The sequence below is a fragment of the Aquarana catesbeiana genome, linkage group LG05 (genome assembly GCF_042186555.1).
Source record: "Aquarana catesbeiana isolate 2022-GZ linkage group LG05, ASM4218655v1, whole genome shotgun sequence".
Taxonomy (NCBI): Eukaryota; Metazoa; Chordata; class Amphibia; order Anura; family Ranidae; genus Aquarana; species Aquarana catesbeiana.
Window position 1 is genome coordinate 148,184,065 of NC_133328.1, and position 17,350 is coordinate 148,201,414.

At 43.6% G+C, this 17,350-nt stretch overlaps 1 protein-coding gene across 3 annotated transcripts in view; it reads right to left on the reverse strand.

Moving 5' to 3' along the window:
* Positions 1–17,350, reverse strand: part of NEK10 (NIMA related kinase 10) — a 515,946-nt gene that overhangs the window by 409,513 nt on the left and 89,083 nt on the right. For all 3 annotated transcript variants that reach the window (XR_012244412.1, XR_012244413.1, XM_073630267.1), the window contains exons 7-9: positions 5,410–5,451; positions 4,274–4,352; positions 3,527–3,594 (exon numbers count right to left, since the gene is read on the reverse strand). Coding sequence is in view for 1 of the 3 variants with exons in the window: in XM_073630267.1 (XP_073486368.1) it covers positions 3,527–3,594; positions 4,274–4,352; positions 5,410–5,451 (189 nt within the window). In the remaining 2 variants the exon portion in view is untranslated. The remainder of the gene's footprint in view (positions 1–3,526; positions 3,595–4,273; positions 4,353–5,409; positions 5,452–17,350) is intronic.

Here is a 17,350-nt window from a genome sequence, read left to right on the forward strand (position 1 = left end):
GGGCGCCTTCAGAAGAGCCGGCCCCTCAATGCGGCAAAGTCGGCCTGTACCTTTAGCAGAGAAACAGCTCCAAAGCATAATGTTTTCACCTCTGTGCTTGACTGTAAGGACGGTACTCTTAGAGTCATAGTCAGCGTTTTTCTTTCTCCAAACATAGCAAGTCGAGTTAATACCAAAGAGCTCAATTTTGGTCTCATCCAGTGGCGGATGGTGCTCAATTTTTTTGGGGGGGGCGCAAACAAACTAAAAAATACTGAACCCCCCCCCATCAATTGCAGCCTCACTGTGCCCATCAAATGAAACCATTGTGCCCATCAAATGCAGCCACTGTGCCCATCAAATGCAGCCATTGTACCCATCAAATGCAGCCACTGTGCCCATCAATTGCAGCCATTGTGTCCATCAAACGCAGCCACTGTGCCCATCATATGCAGCCACTTGTACCCATCATATGCAGCCATTGTGCCCATCAAACGCAGCCATTGTGCCCATCATATGCAGCCACTTGTGCCCATCATATGCAGCCACTTGTGTCCATCAAATGCAGCCACTCGTGCCCATCAAATGCAGCCACTCGTGCCCATCAAATGCAGCCACTCGTGCCCATCATATGCAGCCACTCGTGCCCATCATATGCAGGCACTGTGCCCATCATATGCAGCCACTTGTTCCCATCAAATGCAGCCAATTGTGCCCAGCATATGCAGCCACTTGTGTCCATCAAATGCAGCCACTCGTGCCCATCAAATGCAGCCACTCGTGCCCATCAAATGCAGCCACTCGTGCCCATCATATGCAGCCACTTGTGCCCATCATATGCAGGCACTGTGCCCATCATATGCAGCCACTTGTGCCCATCATATGCAGCCACTGTGCCCATCAAATGCAGCCACTTGTGCCCATCATATGCAGCCACTTGTGCCGGTCATATGCAGCCACTTTTGCCCATCATATGCAGCCACTTGTGCCCATTTTATGCAGGCACTGTGCCCATCATTTGCATCCACTGTGCCCATCAAATGCAGCCACTTGTGCCCATCATATGCAGCCACTTGTGCCCATCATATGCAGACACTTGTGCCCATCATATGCAGCCATTGTACCCATCAAATGCAGCCATTGTGCCCATCATATGCAGCAAATTTGCGCCCATCATATGCAGCCACTGTGCCCATCATATGCACCACTGTGCCCCATCATATGCAGCCACTGTGCCTGTCATATGCAGCCAATTGTGCCCATCATATGCAGCCAATGTGCCCATCATATGCAGCCACTTGTGTCCATCAAATGCAGCCACTCGTGCCCATCAAATGCAGCCACTCGTGCCCATCAAATCCAGCCACTCGTGCCCATCATATGCAGCCACTTGTGCCCATCATATGCAGGCACTGTGCCCATCATATGCAGCCACTTGTTCCCATCAAATGCAGCCAATTGTGCCCAGCATATGCAGCCACTTGTGCCGATCAAATGCAGCCACTTGTGCCCATCATATGCAGCCACTTGTGCCAATCATATGCAGCTACTTGTGCCCAGTATATGCAGCCACTTGTGCCCAGAAAATGCAGCCACTTGTGCCAATCAAATACAGCCACATGGGCCCATCATATGCAGATAATTGTGCCAATCAAATGAAGCCCACTTGTGCCAATCAAATGCAGCCACTTGTGCCCATCATATGCAGCTATTTGTGCCCATCAAATGCAGCCACTTGTGCCCATCAAATGCAGCCACTTGTGCCCATCATATGCAGCCACTTGTGCCCATCATATGCAGCCACTTGTGCCCATCAAATGCAGCCTGGCTCGGCTGTCACTTCCCTAACCCCACCCCCTGCGCGGCTGGTCCAGCGGCACTTACGTCTAGTGTGGTGGGACACTGCTCCTCCCCTGGAGTGACGGGGCTCTCCTCCTCGGTGGGAAGCAGTGGCTGCGGCTCCTGTGTCCGCTCGGCTCTTCCTTAGGCTTCCTCCGCCGTGTCTCCTCTCTTCCACCAAAGCGTTAGGCATCCAATAGGATCACCTAATGCTTTGGCCAATCGGGAGACAGGTCTCACTGACCTGTCTGCTGATTGACAGGGAGGAACGTCAGTGAGAAAATAGCAAAAATGAATTCGCTATGCCACACAACAGGGTGGGATCAGGACGCAGTGCTCTGTGCCCCGAGCCCACCTTATTTTGAAGCCTATTAGAGCCATAGTATTTTATGTGTCTGGTGTCCTGAAACATGAATAGGGAGGGCGGCAGAGGTGTCGGGGGGCAGTGCCCGTGCGCCCACAATGCACGGGCCGCCACTGGTCTCATCTGACCACAGCACTTTCTCCCAATCTTTCTCTGATTCATTTAGACCCCTTTCACACTGGGGCGGTTTGCAGGCGTTATTGCGCTAAAAATAGCGCCTGCAAACCGCCCCTAAACAGCCTCCGCTGTTTGTTCAGTGTGAAAGCCCGAGGGCTTTCACACTGAAGCGGTGCGCTGGCAGGAGAAGAAAAAATCTCCTGTCAGCCGCTTCTTTGGAGCGCTGAAGGAGCGTTGTATTCACCGCTCCTAAACCGCTCCTGCCCATTAAAATCAATGGGACAGCGCGGCTATACCGGGGTAATACCGCGGCTATAGCCGCGCTATACGAGGGGTTTTAACCCTTTTTCGGCCGCCAGCGGGGGGTTAAAACCGCACCGCTAGCGGCCGAATACCGCGGTAAAACAGCGCTAAAGATAGCATTGTTTTACCGCCGACGCCCCCTACCGCCCCAGTGTGAAAGGGGCCTTAGATGTTCACTGGCAAGCTTCAGACGGGCCTGCAGGATTTCAATCCATTGCAGCGTATTGTGTTACCAATGGTTTGTTTGGTGACTGTGGACCCAACTGCCCTGAGATCATTCTTGAGCTCCTCCCGTGTAGTTCTGGGCTGATCCCTCACTTTTCTCATGATCATCTTTACCCCATAAGGTGAAATCCTGCATGGAGCTCCAGGCTGAGGGTGTATTGTAGCCAGTCTGTTGGAGCTAGAATTATTGTTAGTTGGTAGGGGATCAAATACTTATTTTACTCACTGAAGTACAACTCAATTTATTTATATAATTTTTTATTAAATTTTATTAATTACATTTTTTTGTTTTTGCCATATATCTGTTTATTACTTTTCAAATTGTTTCACATGTATATATAACATTTGTATCATGTTTTTTTCTGTACTTTTGGTTGATATTCCAGCTCTATCATTTAAAATACTATGATAAAAATTATAGACCTTCCATTTCTACATTTCTTTGTAAGTGGGCAAACTTACAAAATCTGCAGGGGATCAGATAGATAGATAGATAGATAGATAGATAGATAGATAGATAGATAGATAGATAGATAGATAGATAGATAGATAGATAGATAGATAGATAGATAGATAGATAGATAGATAGATAGATAGATAGAACAGTATAGTGCTTTTTTATTGTTCTTTGTATTTACAGTAAATATACTGATGTATTGCTATGCTATTAAATTGAACACAAACAAGCTGGTTCCTTACTTTGTGTGCTCCACTTTGAATTATCCATTCTCTTTGCTCTTTTGCGGCAGCAAGTTTTTGAAAAATATCTACAAAAAAGGAGAAAGATTATGTGGCATACCAATAATATATATAAAAAAAGAACATTTAATATTAAGGGTACAAATCATTATGATGTTAAAAGCACATAGGTCTTTATGACAATTCCAAATATGGGGATTAGCATTGTAGGCTGTAAATGGTAACATACAAGGTGTGATGCCTTCCCATACCAAGTGTTTGCAATTGCACAAGTAAAGTAGACTGGTCACCTAGTTACTTTAAAGAGCAATATACCTCAAAACCATAGCTCCCAACTGTCCTTTTTTTCGAAAGCACTGTCCCTCTTTTCATACACAATCACTCTGTCCTCCTTATTTGTCCTGCTTTCTGGTCCAGGGGTACTGACCTTGTTAATGTAATATATAACTACCAGAACTAATATATTATTATATTAGGCTAAACAGTTCATACAGCCTCTGACTTCTTACATGTGTTTTTTTTGAACAGTCAGTAGGAAGGTGAATTAGCGGTAAAAAGGACTTGTGGGTTTATCCAATCATTTTCTGCATATTAAATCCTCCCGGTCTGCGTAGCAGTGGGCATGACAGGGGTGTGTCCTTTACCTTCATACAATGTTGTCCCTCTTTCCCATCACATTTAATTTGGGAAGTATTACAACGAATGCATATAAATATTACTACTTACACTTGTAATAATTATACTTACAGGTCATATTGACCAACTTGTCAATGTTAAATTCATCTTCACCAGATGAAAGGTATGCATTACATGTTGTCTGCATGTACTAAAAATAAAAAGAAGAGCGTATGTCATAATATAGAACTGGGAAAGCAGCATTTATATTTATATCCAGCAGATGGTGTAGTAACATTAAAGTTGAACTAAGTAACTGTTGTTATAGGATAACTACTGGTAGTTTAGTTTTAAGCCTCATGCACACTGGGCATAAAAAAAGGCTGCTTATACAGGCGTCTGGGGTCTTTTTTTTCAGCCAATAAAAGCAACTCTATTTTAGCCTGTGTCCATGCACATTTGGGCGTTTACTGCATATTTGTAGAGGAGATTTTGTACAGGCTGAAAATGCCTAAATTCGCATAAACGCACCTAAACATGGTTTTTATGAGCATCAGGTATTTTTAAGTGTACATTTTTCTAGTGCTGTGGTGACAAACGCTTATAAACGCAAACACGCCTAAAGGAGCATACATTATGTTCCATGGGAGTTTCTTTATGCTGCTTTTTTCTGCCAGCAGTTCTGGTAAATTTTCTGCTGCCAAGTGTGCATGGACCCTTAAAGTGTATGTAAAGCCAAAATTAGTTTTATAGTTTTTGATAGAGTAAGTAATGCTTAAGAACCTGTCCTGTATTTTTTTTCTGTCTGTTTCCCTTACTTCTGGTATGAGGGACACAGCGGTTAGAAAGAGGAGGTTTCTCCAAAGCAACCAGATCCCCTCTTACATGACTGTCATCAGAAGAAAAGAAAAAAAGGTTTGGCTTTAAATACAATTTAAATAGTAGTGAGAACAGGCAACATCGGTGGTGATGTTGTTATTACCACTACTATTGTCATATGACCATGTTATTATTGTATAAACATAAAAGAACAATAAAATTAACCCAAACCATTAAAGTTTCCTTATAACAACATAAGTTTGGTCAGGTTACATTAAAATAACTCATAAAACACAGCATGGAAAACAGAAGCTGACTTAGTAGATAAGCAGCTAATAGTCCTCATTTTTAGTTTATTGATATCAGATCACTAGATGATAACATCTGATAATCGGTTATGTTCTCAATACCATATGTTTATTTAATTAGATAAAAATAAAAACATATACCTGTGTAAGAGTGTTGATGCCATTGATCTGGTGAAGCACCCCCTACATTGGAAATAATTTGTTGTTAGCAATGTGTAGTCTTCTCTACTTAAAAGTAAACCTTAGCAAATCAAACAAATGAAAAATGCATAAGAGGTTTCCAGATGTGGTCAACCAAGTCTACTGCTTTTTTTATTTTTTGGTTAGTTGCTTTTTTTTGTTTTTGCCTTTCTTTTTTTTTTTTTTTTTTTGCTTGTTTGTTTTAAACTTTTGGGTCTGAGTGTAAATTTATGTTTGTCCCGAGCATGTTTAAATTCATATAGTCAACGGTAATTGAGTGTAAACATGCTTGGGACTAACACAGATCTATGCTCAGACACAAAGGATAGAAAAATTAATAAATAAATAAATAAATATTTAAAAAAGGGACAAATTTGCTCTTTTCTGCCATCACTCTTTTATGTTTCTGTGTTATGTTGGATGCACATGGGAAGATAATTGGCTGAAAATGGTTGGTTCGGCAGGAACTGGACGATTTTCGGCCCATGTGTACAGCTCCTTGTCCGACAGAAGCCAGTCTCATAACTGGTTTCTGTCGAACGGGAATGCTGGAAAACCTATAAAAAAAACAAATACAGCCATGCATCTATGGATTGGTCATCTGCAATATTTACATGTTTGTTTTTTGGTTTACATACATTTAAAAGAACTTGCATAGCCAAAATTTTCCTTTTAAGCTTCGGATAAAGTAGGAAAGGGTTGTAAAGGGTTTTATTTTTTCCTGTCTGTGTCCCACTGGAAAGATTTCCCTCTACTTTCTGTCCCAGGGGCACAACAGGCAGCAAAAGAAAATCTCTACAAATTGAAGGAAAATCCCCTCTAAAAAGAGCTGTCACTGGACCCCAATGAATGATTTACCCTTATCTCTTGTTCTGGTGACATACGTTTTCCCATCACTTTCTTTCTTATATAACAGTCACAAGGAGAAATATAGAGCATGATTTTACTTAGCAGGGACACAAACAGGAAAAAAATGACAGGGGTTCTAATCCTTCTCTGTTCTATTCAAAACAAAAAAATGGCCTCTTATACAGTATATATAAAAATGACAGGGATTCTAATCCTTCACTGTTCTATATAAAACAAAAACATGGCCTTATATATATATATATATATATATATATATATGTATATACATACATAAAGTCTACACACCCCTGTAAAATGTCAGGTTTCTGTGATGTAAATAAAATTATACAAAGATAAATCATTTCGGAACTTTTTCCACCTTTAATGTGACCTATAAACTGTACAACTCAGTTGAACAACAAACTGAAATCTTTTAGGTGGAGGGAAGTAAAAATAAAAAACTAAAATAATATGGTTGCATAAGTGTGCACAACCCTTAAACTAATACTTTGTTGAAGCATCTTTTGATTTTATTACAGCACTCAGTGTTTTGGGGTATGAGTCTATCAGCATGGCACATCTTAACTTTGCAATTTTCGCAAAAACACTCCAAGTCCGTCAGATTGCGAGGGCATCTCCTGTGCACAGCCCTTTTTAGATCACCCCCACAGGTTTTCAATGGGATTCAGGTCTGGGCCAATCCAAAACTTAAATCATCCTCTGGTGAAGCCACTCCTTTGTTGATTTGGATGAAATGCTTTGGGTCGTTGTCATGCTGAAAGATGAAGTTCCTCTTCATGTTCAGCTTTCTAGCAGACGCCTGAAGGTTTTGTGCCAATATTGACTGGTATTTGAAACTGTTCATAATTCCCTCTACCTTGACAAGGCAGCTGAAGAAAAACAGACCCAAAGCATGATGCTGCCACCACCATGCTTCACTGAGGGTATGGTGTTTTTTTGGTAATGTGCAGTGTTGTTTTTTGAGCCAAAAATATCTTTTGGAATTATGGCCAAAAAGTTCAACCTTGGTTTCCTCAGACCATAACACATTTTTCCACATGCTTTCGGGAGACTTCAGATGTGTTTTTGCAAAGTTTAGCCGGCTTGGGTGTTTTTCTTCATAAGAAAAGGCTTCCGTCTTGCCATTCTACCTCATAGCCTAAACATATGAAGATTATGGGAGATTGTTGTCACATTTACCACACAGCCAGTACTTGTCAAATATTCCTGCAGCTCCTTTAATGTTGCTGTAGGCCTCCTGGCAGCTTGCGGTCCCTGTCGGTTCGGCGGCACTGCCCATTCATTTCAATGGGCAGGGGCGGTTTAGGAGCGGAGTATACACTGCTCCTAAGATGCTGCTTGTAGGAGTTTTTTTTAATGTCCTGCCAGCGCACCGCCTCAGTGTGAAAGCCAGAGACTGCAGGGGAGCTGTTTTTCAGGCGCTTTACAGGCGCTATTTTTAGCCCAAGAGCGCCTGAAAAACACCTCAGTGTGAAAGGGGTCTTAGAAATTCTTTTGTACCCTTCTCCTGACTGATACCTTTTAACAATGAGATTCCTTTGTTGCTTTGGAAGCTTTCTGCAGACCATGGCTATTGCTGTAGGATGCGACTAAGAAAATGTCACAAAATACCTACTAGAACAGCTGAACTTTATTTGGGGTTAATCCGAGGCACTTTAAATGATGGCAGGTGTGTACTGACTCCAATTTAACATGAGTTTGAATGTGATTGCTTAATTCTGAACACAGCTACTTCCCCAGTTATAAGAGGGTGTGCACACTTACGCAACCACATTATTTTAGTTTTTTTATTTTTACTCCCCCCCCCAAAAAAAGATTTCAGTTTGTTTTTCAATTAAGTTGTACAGTTTATAGGTCACATTAAAGGTGGAAAAAGTTCTGAAATGATTTATCTTTGTCTAATTTTTTTACATCACAGAAACCTGACATTTTACCAAGGGTGTATAGACTTTTTATATCCACTGTATATATATATATATATATATATATATATATATATATATATATATATATACACTTTAATTGTTACAGGAAGTGGTATCATCTACCGGGCTATGCAGAGCTGTGGAAATCTTAGAATAGAGTGGACAGAAATACAAATTGCTTGGCAGGTATTAAATACACTATATTACCAAAAGTATTGGGACGCCTGCCTTTACACGCAAATTATCTTTAATGACATCCCAGTCTGAGTCCATAGACAATATTGAGTTGGCCCACCCTTTGCAGCTATAACAGCTTCAGCTCTTCTGGGAAGGCTGCCCACAATGTTAAGGAGTGTGTCTATGAGAACGTTTGACCATTCTTTCAGAAGGGCATTTGTGAGGTCAGGCACTGGTGTGGACATGCTCTAATTCATCCCAAATGCGTTCTATCAGGTTGAGGTCAGGCACTGGTGTGGACATGCTCTAATTCATCCCAAATGCGTTCTATCAGGTTGAGGTCAGGACTCTGTGCAGGCCAGTCAAGTTCCTGCACCCCAAACTCGCTCGTCCATGCCTTTATGGACCTTTCTTTGTGCACTGGTTCAAATTATTTGGTGGAGGGGGGATTATGGTGTTGGGTTGTTTTTCAGGGGTTGTGCTTGGCCCCTTAGTTCTAGTGAAGGGTACTCTTAAGGTGTCAGCATATCAAGACATTTTTGACAATTTCATGCTCCCAACTTTGAGGGAACAGTTTGGGGAGGGCCCGTTCCTGTTCCAAAATGACTGCGCACCAGTGCACAATGCAAGGTCCATAAAGACATGGATGAGCGATTTTGGGGTGGAGGAACTTGACTGGTCTGCACAGAGTCTTGAGCTCAAACCAATAGAACACCTTTGGGATGAATTAGAGCGGAGACTGCAAGCCAGGCCATCTTGTCCAAAAAAGTGCCTGGCCTCACAAATGCTCTTCTGGAAGAATAGTCCAACATTACCATAGACGCACTCCTAAACCTTGTGGACAGCTTCCCAGAAGAGTTAAAGCTGTTATAGGTGCAAAGGGTGGGCCAACTCAATATTGAACCCTACGGACTAGGCCTGAGATGCCACTAAAGTTCATGTGCATGTAAAGGCAGGCTTCCCAATACTTTGGGTAATATAGTGTAAGTTGCTATATATATGTATTTAATCAATGTATTTAGATGTTTGCTTAGATTACAGCTTTAGAGTCCACCTGGGGGGTTTATGAGGTGAGAGGAGCAGGGCCAAGTGCAATTTTAATTGCAGACATCTCTACTGGTCATCCCTTTTTATCTGGGACTCAGTCTGGTTGATTTAAAAAAAGCTTATGGGGCTGTTTATTTTGCAATCGCATTTTCCCCTAGCTTAGTGAATACGGTAAAGTTCTACTAAATGCCATCATTCAATCATGTGCAAGCAAAAATACTGTGTGTTCCTTTTTTTAATTTCCTCACAAATGATTTTGGATTTTTTTGCAAAGTAAATTTTACAACATTAACTAAACTAAGGGGAAATTCTCTTGCATAGTGAACAGCCTATTTGCCCTGAGTAAATAAACCCCAATGCTTTATTCAGGGACTCAAAGCCCTGAGTGTTAATTTATGGGTGCATCAAAATAGAAGGTTTCCCTGTATAGTTGTAGGCAGGGACAGTTTATCCATTCTGCAGATGGAGCTGTGCCTCTGTGCAGATGACGTGGTGGCTGGGAGGAACATTTTTTCTTTGCAGGCCCAAAGGTGTCACCAGAGGACCAGTGGTAAGATTGGACGCTGGAACACTGAGTGACTTTTGGCAGCCATTTTTAGTAAGGGCAGTGTCAATAGTTATCAGTGCCTTGCTAGAGTTGGCGCACATTTGCAAGTGGCTACAGTAGAGGGAGGAACCATGCTTGACAGGGACAGTGAGTTAGTCTTAAGGAAAGGTTTCTCTTCAAGAAGGGAGAGATTAGGGACATTTCTGTATGCCCTGCTATTCACCAGTCTCTGGGATTACTGCATAGGACCTGTGCTGCTCTCTCAAGTGCCGCTTGTGTTGCCACTCTGGCAGACAGCCACCCCTCCTGCAGATGCTAGACAATGCCTGCGTGACATCTTGGGGCATTAAGCTTCACCGTTGTACTACCAGCATTACTGTGACTTCTACTATCAGCATTACCTCCCTTGTACTGTCAGTGTTACTATGTTTGCTACTACAAGGGTACCTGGAACTGTTACTTCAAGTGTTCTGCTGCAGTTGCTACAACTGTATTACTAGTGCTAGTGATTGCACATTTGCCATTGCCTTGTTATCTGTTTTAGAAGCAAAGCATCAATACAATAAATGTCCAACCTTTTCTGGACATAAAGAGGAGCTTAAGTCAGTTCTATAAAAATTAAGTCAGCAGCTACAAAAACTGTAGCTGCTGGCTTTTAATAAACAGACACTTACCTGTCCAAGGATCCATGTTAACTGTGGGCAGCCAGCTCTGACTCCTTCACAGGGGGCTGCACAATATGCATGTACAAGCCACATTGCGCTTTGTGAATGGTCCCGCAGCCTTCTGGGACTTGTGACGTGTTCCAGGAGGTTGCGGGCAGGGAGGGCGGAGGAGAGCTTCCAGTGGATACGCTGTGGTGATCCAACCAGAAGTGGGAGCAGGTACCTGTCAAAACCGGGTATCCACTTCCCCCCAAAGAAAATGTACTCCACAAGTGGTAGAAGAGAGGGGAAAAGGAGGAAGAGCAGAACTTTAACTTTAAGTATTGTTCCGTCAACTCACAGTGCACTGCATATACTGTATATGACTACGTGGGGTCCCCAAAACTAGATTTTACAAGCTCATTTAGGGCAATGACCAAAATCTTGTCTTACTGACATAAGTTTTGACCATAATGTACTCTTTCCTAGTAAAGTAAAGGGGTAAATTAAGGATATTCAGGAGACATCTGCTATAATCATTTTCAGTTCATTCACAATGGGGTTGATTTACTAAAACTGGAGAGTGCAAAACTTCAAACTTCAGCTTCTAACTTCAGCTTGTTCAATTAACCACTTGCCGACCGCCTCATGCAGATATACTGCGGCAGAATGGCACGGGCAGGCAAAATCACGTACCTGGTACCCGCCTCCGATCGGACCCCCCCGGTGCCAGAGGCGGCCGGCATTTGTTCCCGGGCGATCAGAGGTGAGGGGGAGGCCATCCATTCGTGGCCACCTCCTCGCGATCCCTCCCGGCAAATGAAATCCTTCCTCTGCCTCTGTAATGTAAACAGAGGCAGAGGAAGTGATGTCATCTCTCCTCGAGCCGGTCTTTTCGTTCCGGCGCCGAGAAGAGAAGACATCAATGTGAGTTTGCACAACATTACACTAACAGTTGAACACGCAGGCACACTTTTCACCCCCCAGTTACCCCCTGATCACCCCCCAATCACCCCCCTGTACCCCCTGTCACAGTGACACCAATAGCAGTTTTTTTTTTTGCATTGGTGTTAGTTTGTGAGAGTAATAAGTGTTAGGGCAGTTAGGGTCAGCCCCCTTTAGGTCTGGGGTACCCCCCTTTAGGTCTAGGGTACCCCCCTAACCCCCCCTAATAAAGGTTAACCCCTTGATCACCCCCCATCGCCAGTGTCACTAAGCGATCTTTTTCTGATCACTGTATTAGTGACACAGGTGACGCTAGTTAGGGAGGTAAGTATATAGGTTCGCCGTCAGTGTTTTATAGCGACAGGGACCCCCATATACTACCTACTAAAGGTTTTAACCCCGTGATTGCCCCCTAGTTAACCCTTTCACCAGTGATCACCATATAATTGTTACGGGTGACGCTGGTTAGTTAGATTGTTTATTATAGTGTATTATAGTTTTAGGGCACCCGCTGTTTATTACCTTATAAAGGTTTAACCCCCTAATTGCCCGGGGGTGATATAAGTTACGTTTTTAGGGTCAGATAAGGTCTGCGTCGCCCCAGGCAGCGTCAGTTTAGCGCCAGTACCGCTAACACCCACGCACGCAGCATACACCTCCCTTAGTGCTATATTATCTGAACGGATCGATATCTGATCCGATCAGATCTATACTAGCGTCCCCAGCAGTTTAGGGTTTCCAAAAACGCAGTGTTAGCGGGATCAGCCCAGATACCTGCTAGCACCTGCGTTTTGCCCCTCGGCCCAGCCCTGCCCAGCCCACCCAAGTGCAGTATCGATCGATCACTGACACTTACAAAACACTAAGCACACATAACTGCAGCGTTCGCAGAGTCAGGCCTGATCCCTGCGATCGCTAACAGTTTTTTGGTAGCGTTTTGAATCAGTCGCTAACAGTCAGGAGCTTTTTGCCTGTGAGTCTCACTAGTGTACCCCTAAATTTAGAGCCCAAAATGGCAAATCGAAGGTACACTAGTGAAGAGGCCTACACGTTTCTGAGCATGCCAGATAGTGAAGAGGAAGTCACTCATCTGTCAGATTCAGGCTCAGAATACGATCCTGTAGACGACAGCGGCTCCATGACAGATAGCTCTGACGACGGAGTTGTGGTCCCTGCTAAGGTCAGGCGTACCAGACCCCAATCTTCTTCTTCTGTTCTTGAAGTGCAAGAACCACAGGGCTCTCGTATGGAGCAGAGCAGTACTAGAGCCGCTATTCCTTCTGGTGAACTGGCAAGCACCAGCAGCTTAGTACACCCTGGTCGTACATCCAGCACTGCAGTAACACTTGGTGACGTGGCGAGTCCCATAAGTGCAGTTCAAGCTGGCGAGGTGGCAAGCACTAGTAGTGTCCCGCTGCCACCAAGAAGACGAACACAGGCCCGTCGTGCCCTTCCTGCTGCATTCGCCAATCCGAATTGGGTACCCACCATTTCTGAAGCACCCGTCCTTCCTCCATTCACTGGCCAACCCGGAATTCAGGTGGAAACAGTTGATTTTACGCCACTGGATTTTTATTCGCTGTTTTTCACTGAAGATCTCTATAGATCTAATGTGGACCAAAGCAATTTATACGCTGGTCAATACATCGCCACTATTCCCAAGTCCTCCCTTGCCAGAGAATGGAGACCAATTACGGTCTCCAAATTTAAGATCTTTCTGGGCCTTTCCCTCAACATGGGCATAAATAAAAAGAGTGAGTTGCGGTCATATTGGTCCACTGACCCAGTTTACCATATGCCCGTGTTCTCTGCTTCCATGGCCAGGGCACAATACGAGCAGATTTTGCGGTTCATACACTTCAACAACAATGAACTCTGTCGTCCTTGTGGAGACCCTGAATACGATCGGCTCTACAAAATTCGGCCCCTCGTAAACCACTTCAACCAACGTTTTGCAGACTTGTTTACTCCCCATCAAGTTGTCTGCGTTGATGAGTCCCTGATTAAATTTTCTGGCCTTGTCATTCAAACAGTACCTTGCCAGCAAGCGTGCCAGATACGGGGTCAAGATGTATAAGCTCTGTGACAGGGCCACAGGCTATACATGTAGTTTTATGGTTTACGAGGGCAAAGATAGTCACGTAGAGCCGACAAACTGCCCTGACTACATAGGAAGTGCTGGCAAGATAGTGGGGGACTTGGTGTCACCCTTATTCGGAAAGGGGTACCACTTGTACGTGGACAATTATTACACGAGCGTGCCACTTTTTAGTCACCTTTTTGATCATCAGATTGGAGCATGTGGCACCGTGCGACCTAATCGCCGGGGCTTTCCCCAGTGGCTTGTAGATTCCCATTTTAGGCTGGGGGACAGAGCCTGCTTGCAGTGTAATAATTTGCTCGCTATTAAGTGGAGGGACAATAAGAATGTTTTCGTTCTTACCTCCCTTCATGCAGACACGACGGTCCAAATTCCTACGGCGACTGGTGTTGTGGAGAAACCCCTCTGTGTCCATGAATATAACCTCAATATGGGAGGGGTGGACCTCAACGACCAGTTGTTGGCGCCGTACCTAGTTGCCCGTAAGGCCAGACGCTGGTACAAAAAAGTGTCTGTTTATTTATTTCAACTGGCTTTGCTGAACGCTTATGTGCTATACAGAGCTTCAGGAGGGACTGGATCCTTCCTTAAATTCCAGGAAGAGATCGTCAGAGCCCTTCTGTTTCCAGACGGTGCTCCACCTCACCATCCCCAACCAAATGCAGTAAGCCGGCTGCATGAGAGGCATTTTCTTTATGTCCTCCCGAGTACCCCTACTCAACGAGCCCCCCAAAAAAAGATGTCCTGTCTGCAGCAAGCGCTGATTTAGGCGTGACACCCGGTATTATTGTCCCTTCTGTCCTGACAATCCTGGTCTTTGCATTGGTGAATGTTTTGAATGCTACCATACACTAGTTGAGTATTAGCGTAGGGTACAGCACTGCACAGACTAGGACACACTTTCACAGGGTCTCCCAAGATACCATCGCATTTTGAGAGACCCAAACCTGGTACCAGTTACAAAAGTTAAAGTTACAAAAAAAGTAAAAAAAAAAAAACACAAAAAAAAATATAAAATAATAAAAACCAAAAATAGTTGTCGTTTTATTGTTCTCTCTCTCTATTCTCTCTCTATTGTTCTGCTCTTTTTTACTGTATTCTATTCTGCAATGTTTTACTGTTGTTATGTTTTTATCATGTTTGGTAACCATTTTTTTGTTTTCAGGTACGCCATTCAGCTGCAGAGCGGATTTATTTATCTTGACAGCAACAGCGTTTGCTCCCACGATACATAAAGCCGTGACTCCAGCGCTGTCGGAGGTGATTTCACCACCACAGTTACATACTTCCGCATATATGCCGAAGCATGGGGGCAGCAGTGGGTGAAGGAGCGATTTGCTCCTGCCTTTTGCGGGAGGATAACCCCATGCTTCGGCGTATGTATATTTTAGGCAGAGGTTGCGTTTAAATGTTTTATTTTTTACTATTTTTTTTGTATTTGCTTTGCAGGTATGGTAAGTCTTATGCCCCGTACACACGGTCGGACTTTGTTCGGACATTCCGACAACAAAATCCATGGATTTTTTCCGACGGATGTTGGCTCAAACTTGTCCTGCATACACACAGTCACACAAAGTTGTCGGAAAATCCGATCGTTCTAAACGCGGTGACGTAAAACACGTACGTCGGGACTATAAACGGGGCAGTGGCCAATAGCTTTCATCTCTTTATTTATTCTGAGCATAAGTGGCACTTTGTGCGTCGGATTTGTGTACACACGATCGGAAATTCCGACAACAGATTTTGTTGTCGGAAAATTTTATATCCTGCTCTCAAACTTTGTGTGTCGGAAAATCCGATGGAAAATGTGTGATGGAGCCTACACACGGTCAGAATTTCCGACAACAAGGTCCTATCACACATTTTCAGTCAGAAAATCCGACCGTGTGTACGGGGTATTACTGTTATACTGTAATGTTACTTTGTTTTATTGTTAACCATCATTTGCTTAGCAGGCACGCCATTCAGCTGCAGAGCGGATTTATTCATCTTGACAGCAACAGCGTTTGCTCCCAAGATACATAAAGCCGTGACTCCAGCGCTGTCGGAGGTGATTTCACCACCACAGTTACATACTTCAGCATATATGCCGAAGCATGGGGGCAGCAGTGGGTGGAGGAGCGATTTGCTCCTGCCTTTTGCGGGAGGATGCCCCCATGCTTCGGCATATATATATTTTAGGCACCGGTTGCATTTAAATGTTTTATTTTTTACTATTTTTTTTGTATTTGCTTTGCAGGTATGGTAAGTCTTACTGTTATACTGTAATGTTACTTTGTTTTATTGTTAACCATCATTTGCTTAGCAGGTACGCCATTCAGCTGCAGAGGGGATTTATTTATCTTGACAGCAACAGCGTTTGCTCCCATGATACATAAAGCCGTGACTCCAGCGCTGTCGGAGGTGATTTCACCACCACAGTTACATACTTCAGCATATATGCCGAAGCGTGGGGGCAGCAGTGGGTGGAGGAGCGATTTGCTCCTGCCTTTTGCGGGAGGATGCCCCCATGCTTCGGCATATATAAACGGTGCATGTATGCCCATCATTAGAAGTGGGTGGATGAAGGGAGGTATTCTAATGGTGGGCATACCCACCGATCAATATCTTTTTTTCGTTCAGCCCACAGGCTGCATGAAAAAAAAGTTTACAATATATGCCCAACAAGGACCAGCAAAGTACTGGTATGTTGCTGGACTTTGAGTGGTTATACCAGAATGATGCCTGCAGGTTTAGGTATCATCTTGGTATCATTCTTTTCAGCCAGCGGTCGGCTTTCATGTAAAAGCAATCCTAGCAGCTAATTAGCCTCTAGACTGCTTTTACAAGCAGTGGGAGGGAATGCCCCCCATTGTCTTCCATGTTTTTCTCTGGCTCTCCTGTCCCAACAGGGAACCTGAGAATGCAGCCGGTGATTCGGCCAGCTGACCATAGAGCTGATCAGAGACCAGAATGGCTCCAGTCATCTCTATGGCCTAAGAAACAGGAAGCTACAAGCATTTCATGACTTAGATTTCACCGGATGTAAACAGCGCCATTGGGAAATTGGGAAAGCATTTTATCACACCGATCTTGGTGTGATCAGATGCTTTGAGGGCAGAGGAGAGATCTAGGTTCTAATAGACCCCAATTTTTTCAAAAAAGAGTACCTGTCACTACCTATTGCTATCATAGGGGATATTACATTCCCTGAGATAACAATAAAAATGATTAAAAAAATTAAAAAAAGAACGGAACAGTTTAAAAATAAGATAAAAAAGCAAAAAAAATAATAAAAAGAAAAAAAAAAAAAAGCACCCCTGTCCCCCCCTGCTCTCACGCAAAGGCGAACGCAAGCGTCGGTCTGGCGTCAAATATAAACAGCAATTGCACCATGCATGTGAGGTATCACCGCGAAGGTCAGATCGAGGCTTTTAAAGGCTTTTAAAAATGTATTTAGTTTGTCGCCACTGCACGTTTGTGCGCAATTTTAAAGCATGTCATGTTTGGTATCCATGTACTCGGCCTAAGATCATCTTTTTTATTTCATAAAACATTTGGGCAATATAGTGTGTTTTAGTGCATTAAAATTTTAAAAAGTGTGTTTTTTCCCCAAAAAATGTGTTTGAAAAATCGCTGCGCAACTACTGTGTGAAAAAAAAAATGA